The sequence below is a fragment of the Sphaeroforma arctica genome (assembly GCF_001186125.1).
Source record: "Sphaeroforma arctica JP610 unplaced genomic scaffold supercont1.73, whole genome shotgun sequence".
Taxonomy (NCBI): domain Eukaryota; class Ichthyosporea; order Ichthyophonida; genus Sphaeroforma; species Sphaeroforma arctica.
In genome coordinates this window covers 163,238-169,696 of record NW_014040485.1, presented here as the reverse complement: position 1 = coordinate 169,696, position 6,459 = coordinate 163,238, and the positions used below count along the sequence as shown (strand labels likewise).

Here is a 6,459-nt window from a genome sequence, read left to right as displayed (position 1 = left end):
ATATATATATATATATATATATCTGTTAATCTATATGATAATTCAATGACATGTACATATATATATATATTTATATATATGCATATATGTACGTAATCATAAAATGAATATTTATGTTTGACTCCAATATATATCTGGCAGCCGAGAATGCAGTTGACGAGCAAGCAAAGAATACGAAAGGGTGAGCAGCAGCGTCCTTATCTGTACAGATAGCATTGTATACAATAGTAGAAATTGAACCTGCTGAGGAATTATAAAATCGTCTCTGGAATTTAATAATTGTCAATAGATCCCTTCCTGTAGGCGGATCTTCACCTCCATAAACGTTAATCAAAATAAGAGTCATATCCTAATTATAGTCATCGCTCCTCGTCCTACCAATAGCCTAGCCCACTTCATAAAAAGATGAATCCGAACTTCCTAGCCACAGCCTACATACCGAAGGCGCTCCAAATGTAGGCAAACTACAGTACATATATGTACCTACATCTATATCTATAAATATTGTATATTTATATAATACATGATATATATATATATATATATATATATTCTTGTGTGTATATGTAGGTGTGAAAGTTTAGTTGGAAGCGGACGAGCCTTTGAAGGTCGGACAATTGTTTCATGACCCAAATTATTCATACTATATGAAGATCATACCGCCATTGTGTTTTCTCACTTAATACCTCTATGCACAGACGAGTTTATATGCTAGTCGAACGCAATGGTTCTATATGGACTTCGTTGTTGCTGTCAAAATTCCAGTGTTTTAGCAGACCCTTGCCGTACACGTAGGCAGCGTAAAGTGTTAAGGTTCAGACTACGCCCTTTTATACCAGCTACGATATCCTTCATCACTCACACGATGCTACCTGAAGACGATATCTTTCCATCGTGCCTGGCACTAGTAGTTTCGTGCAATCAAAATAGCAGTCTTTTCAAAGACAACGAAAGTGTCAAAACAGAAACAGATCGTGTTTATAACGTTGCCCTAAAACTAATATAATTGCACTCCGATATCACCAAACAACTAGCATACAACACAACCAGAAATTAATCTGTGATACACAGTGGTCAAGATAACATACGACAAAGTTCCACAAATTACCTGCGGGTACATATTGCCTGCAATTTTACATTCATGTATGCTGTAATAAAATCTTCAATGTTATACGATATTCGATCATACTCAATTACCAGGGATGTAGTAGTTAACCACGTTGTAAATAACCTGGAACACCAATACTTGGTTCACTAATCATACTAGAAAACTCACTAAAGAATAACAATCTACATCCGCTGAACAGATATATAACCGATTAGACTCAGATATCGACTAACAATAACCCATGCCAAATTCAACAGTACGTTTATTAAGATACACAATTGGCGTTGAGCACACCCTTCGTTTGTGTCAAACTATATATACATATACATATATATATAAATATATATACCCTTCGTTTGTGTCAAACTATTTTAATATATATATATATATATGTATACTTTCTCACTTAACATAGGCAAACAACTGAATCTAGCATATATAAAAACAGTGGCAGATGCGAAATTGAACGATACATTTACTACGATAATCAATTGCAATACACTAGTACTCAGTATGAATTTCATGCTTCATTTATACCCAGTTATCTATACATACATGCATTCTAAAACATACTTTGTACAGAGAACGAGCAAGTAAAAAAGTATACTAGTTATGGTAGTTTATAAATCCATTTATGCCTCAGAGATAGAAGTCTTGCGCTTCTTGTGCAGTTCCTTACGGGCGTGCACAGCCTCGGCGTGGCGCTTAGCGACAAGCTCCTTGTACTCGGCAACATCCTTGGAACTCTGTGAATACAAGGCAAGTAGGCGTATATAAGAGTCTGCAATGTACAAACTATGATACTCCAAAATAGAATGAAGTACTTTTTAAACAGGTTCGAAGATCAGACAAACAATTCATATCATGATTAATTGCGTCAAAGAGTAGGAGGTTGTATAAGGTCTTCATATCCGAACTAGCGTGAGCACCATATATCAATTAGCTAAAACATGTATATCAACGTATACAACTCGTGATGATGACAGAAAGGTGTGCAATTCAATTTCAAATGGTGCATGAATATCATACAATATGCAGAGACTTCCTCTCCATATATCATCAACGAAATCCCCATCAATATCATACTACGATCGAAATCCGGACACTGACGCATATATCGAGAGTAGGTTATGCCACTACATGTGCACAACACCTCCAAGCACGTGAATACATCCCAATCCACTCGTGATTCAGGCCAGATAAACAACATTTACGTACCTGTTGAAGCTTGTTCTTGCGAGAGTTAACGATGTGACGCTTGCGCTGCACGGTCTGGGGGGTGACCAGACGCTGGATCTTGGGGGCTTTAGTTTGCACCTTGCCGTTCTTCTCGGGAAGTTCACGACGTACCACATACTTGCGCACATCATCGTCCTTGGTCAAGTTAAACAGCTTGCGGATCTTCTGGGCACGCTTGGGACCCAGACGACGGGGGTGCACAACATCCGTAAGGCCGGGGATCTCGCCCTCGCCCATCTTTACTACTACGAGGTTGACAACCGTCATGTTGGAGTCCACAATGCATCCACGAATGGATTTGCGCTTGCGGCAACCTTTGCGACGCTCACGGAAGCAAGGTTGACCCTTGCCGACGAGAAGGCGTACACGCTGGTTGGTAAGCACACCTACAGGTAACATGCATAGATGATAAATTACGTAGTCAGTATCCCAATCAGAAACTCTCACAGTATGCCCATGCGAATCTATTGTTCTGCACAGTACCATCACAATGGTTCGTTCAACTACAATTTATACTAGATATCTGTATGTGCACTGAACTAATCATACTAACGGAATATTTTATATGTACCGACACTTACTATCAAACTCCGTACATGTTTACTGATTAACGGTGTTAGCGAAAATGCGGCCTATTTCTCTACCGGAAGCTCTGATCCAAGGTCAGTGACATCTCACTTGGATTAATTTGTTCCCGGATACGTCCGACTATTAGAAAAGCCATACCAACTATAGTTTCAATAGTAGCGTACAATACCTATACAATCGCTTTTATGACTACTGTAGAAGCATCTTGTGTATTTGAACACCCGCCTATGACTATGTATTTTAACCACTCCTGCTATACACTAATACACGACACTGCATTCTGCAACGAGAGCACCATATATCCCCACCCATCGTCTTACTTAAGCATACCAACATGTATTCACGCCCTGTTACAAACATAGTTTTATACGGCCAAATATCGGCACGAACGGACGATTGGTTCGATACTTGCGCATTCAAAGTGTTCAGTTTGATCAAAGCCACATACCCTGCATCATGGGGAAACCCTGCTTGTCGTTTCCACCAGAGATACGGAAAACGTATCCCTTGAACTCATCTCCGAAGGAGTCACCCTCTACCTCCTGGGAGATACGCTTGTCGTATAGGACACGAGCCTTAAGCTCGTCATCAAGCTCAACTAGCTTTTGCGCTCCCGTCGCGGGATTGGCAATGTTCAACTACATATTGATTGGATATAATAGAAAATAATAACTGTATGTAAGTGGAATGGATAACAACATGAAGAAAAATTTACTTACTATGATCTTGTGCATGCTTGATATCTCTATGTTTAGTCTGTGTAGTAGTTCTAACATGGCAGATTTGACATTTGACTAAAAACTGAGTCACCATCTCGTTCGCCGTCCGTTACTGTGGCTGCTGGATCTTTCTGTGTCTTGCTGAATATCGTGCTTGTTTTTCATTAAACCTTTCAAACTATATGAATTTGGTTCTTTTCCTGCCGGATATATTTTTCTACATATGTATGCCTATTGCTTTGATGTATGCATGCATCTGTTGTCGTCGTATTTTTCCGATCCTTTCCTTTGTGCGTGTAGTTGGCTATGCTGTTTAACATCGTGTATTGCACCCAGATGTCAACACAACATCTTCACGTATTGGCATACAGTCACACAGAGCTCTTACTAACCTTCATAATGGAATATGCACAAAGGAAAAGGAAGGTTGCGCTTTCCTAGACTTACAATAATATACACCTGTTCATAATACGGATATGTTCCATGTATATTTAGTAGGTATTGCGGCTGGTATGAACATGGGTACCTGCTACTGCACGTGGGGACATTTTGGGCCACAGTGCTTGATTTCCACCTAATAGTTTCAAACATCATCTTTTAAATTATTTTCATACCTTATTTCGGTCTTTATTTCAAACTTTATTCAGCTCAGATATTATGAAACCAGCTGATTTGAGACATAATTTTTACTATTTTACGACAATTGAATATAAATTGCATCATGCCTTCTAGTCTGTATAGTTGGTTACAAGATCAAATTGATTTGCCATTGTCTTCGTGCCTTGAGCCAATTTCATATTTTAGGGCCATATTTGTCCCCTTGTGAGCGTGTGCACAAGTTATTTGTATTCGAAATCTTATCACCGCCAAAATGTGTGGCTGTATGTGAATTAAAAGGTACACGCAACTGTAGTGAACTGTCCTTTTCCAGTCATCCCTTGAAACTGTAATCTTTAGCCATGGTACGTAAGCTACAACAGACAACTAAACATAGTCTACATACCGCGTTTAAGCGATTACTACGATGACCGATTATATTTCTTTCCTTGTTTGCACTGCAGGCTCTATGATATAGTTTCCAGTAAAGAGTACTTTGAACTCGAAAGCTAATACTGAATGCATATTTGTATTCCAAATAATAGGGTCGCGTACGCACGAAAACTGTCAAGAGAGCAGCTCGCTCCATCATCGAGAAGTACTACACTCTTTTGACCTTGGATTTCCACACCAACAAGTCTATCGCTGAGGTAAGTCAGAGCGGCTTGCACACAAACAATAACAGGCATAACTTGCATACAAGTTAGTATTAGTTTGGAGTGCATTTATTAAGAGATAGATGTATGAGTGCTTGTAGTTGTGTTGTATATGATGTTACTATTGTGTTGTCGTTGTAGGTCGATTACCCTGGCACTTTGCGGCCATGCGAACAGAAAACACGGTGACGGATGTTTTGACATGGTTGGTTTAGGATCACTTGACTTTTGTGAGCATAGTTTTATTCATAGCGCTTTCAATTCTTGTTTCCGTTTGAATATGGACGGATAATCTTTCCATGTCAAATAGAGAAAGAAAATGCGTTTCGATAAGACTTGTTTGCCTGAAGCTTGAGTGTTCGATATCTCCCCGTTGATTCTACCCGACACCAAAGTTTGTGGTAATCTGACAATCCGTCTCATCCGATCTGCATCAATTACTATCCCTATGTTTTGCGTGTGTGCCACTTGTATCTGTGTTGTATGTATATATGGGAATATATACACGCAAACGCACTACATGGCGTATCGTAGGAGGTTGCATCTATCCCCAGTAAGCGTCTGCGCAACAAAATCGCTGGATATGTCACCCACTTGATGAAGCGTATCCAGAAGGGTCCCGTTCGTGGTATCTCTATCAAGCTTCAAGAGGAGGAGCGTGAGCGTCGTGATCAATACGTGCCCGAGATCTCAGCTCTTGAGCCTGTTGATGGAAGCATTGAGGTTGATGCTGAGACACAGGCCATGTTGAAGGACATGAAGTACGGTGGTATGGTCAATGTTGTTCAAATTCACCCCGGATTCAACCAGTAAATCAACATTGTCTGACAGTTGTCACGCTGAAGGGTGTCCCATGTTGGCGTGAAAAAAAAATAAAGCTAGTTAAAGATTCTGGTATTCTGTACCCGAGATTCAATAACGGTTATGTTTACATGCATGAAGCACGCGACTGTTTGCATAGTCTTGCACGAATATCCGGAAGCAAATTACCCCAAGTGAGATGTCATTGACCTTGGACCAGCGCTTCCGGTAGAGAAATAGGCCGCATTTTCGCTAACACCGTTAATCAGTACACATGTACGGAGTTTGATAGTAGATGTCGGTACATCGAATTGACGTTTATTTTTAATTTGTTCTTACTAGTATCATGAGTGCACTGCGTTTTTGAGCACCGTCAAGTAATACTACAATGAATTTCATGGGGCTGTATGTGATGGGCATACGGCTTCTCTGTGCAAGTTAATTAGCGAGAATTTATTATTAAAACGTGTAAACCATACACAGTCTACGTATGCTCATATTCCGATGACTGATGTATTACTCCGGAGTTGTCGGTGTAATCTCGTCAATTAGTGACGGAGAATGCGCTAATTTGAATCCAGTCTTTAGTGTTTGTTTGGAGCGAGAATACTGTTGCGACCTGTGCTGTTTATGTTGTCGTCTCTGGATTTCAATGTATTAGCACATGGATTTTGTCTTGTTATTGTGTGCGCAAATGAGCGGCAATTCATTTGTGAATTTGCCACGGCCCGGACTTCATACTTTGAGCTAT

At 39.9% G+C, this 6,459-nt stretch overlaps 2 protein-coding genes across 2 annotated transcripts; one reads left to right on the top strand and one right to left on the bottom strand.

Moving 5' to 3' along the window:
• Positions 1-1,284: 1,284 nt before the first annotated feature.
• SARC_01772 (40S ribosomal protein S6) lies at positions 1,285-4,150 on the bottom strand. Its single transcript, XM_014304507.1, has 4 exons — positions 4,047-4,150; positions 3,384-3,573; positions 2,327-2,733; positions 1,285-1,854 (listed from the first exon to the last, which is right to left on the bottom strand). The coding sequence occupies exons 1-4, from the start codon at positions 4,050-4,052 to the stop codon at positions 1,741-1,743; spliced, it is 717 nt and encodes a 238-aa protein (XP_014159982.1). The 5' UTR covers positions 4,053-4,150; the 3' UTR covers positions 1,285-1,740.
• A 388-nt stretch (positions 4,151-4,538) lies between these two features.
• SARC_01771 (40S ribosomal protein S17) lies at positions 4,539-6,012 on the top strand. The gene is made up of 3 exons (XM_014304506.1): positions 4,539-4,616; positions 4,797-4,901; positions 5,442-6,012. The coding sequence occupies exons 1-3, from the start codon at positions 4,614-4,616 to the stop codon at positions 5,718-5,720; spliced, it is 387 nt and encodes a 128-aa protein (XP_014159981.1). The 5' UTR covers positions 4,539-4,613; the 3' UTR covers positions 5,721-6,012.
• Positions 6,013-6,459: the final 447 nt, after the last annotated feature.

What these genes read in the sequence shown, in the direction of transcription:
- SARC_01771 (XM_014304506.1), top strand. An exon ending in CCAACAAGTCTATCGCTGAG is followed by an intron (nt 4,902 to 5,441) that starts GTAAGTCAGAGC and finishes GGCGTATCGTAG; the next exon opens with GAGGTTGCATCTATCCCCAG.
- SARC_01772 (XM_014304507.1), bottom strand. An exon ending in GGGTTTCCCCATGATGCAGG is followed by an intron (nt 2,734 to 3,383) that starts GTATGTGGCTTT and finishes TGTTACCTGTAG; the next exon opens with GTGTGCTTACCAACCAGCGT. An exon ending in GCAAGAACAAGCTTCAACAG is followed by an intron (nt 1,855 to 2,326) that starts GTACGTAAATGT and finishes TTGTATTCACAG; the next exon opens with AGTTCCAAGGATGTTGCCGA.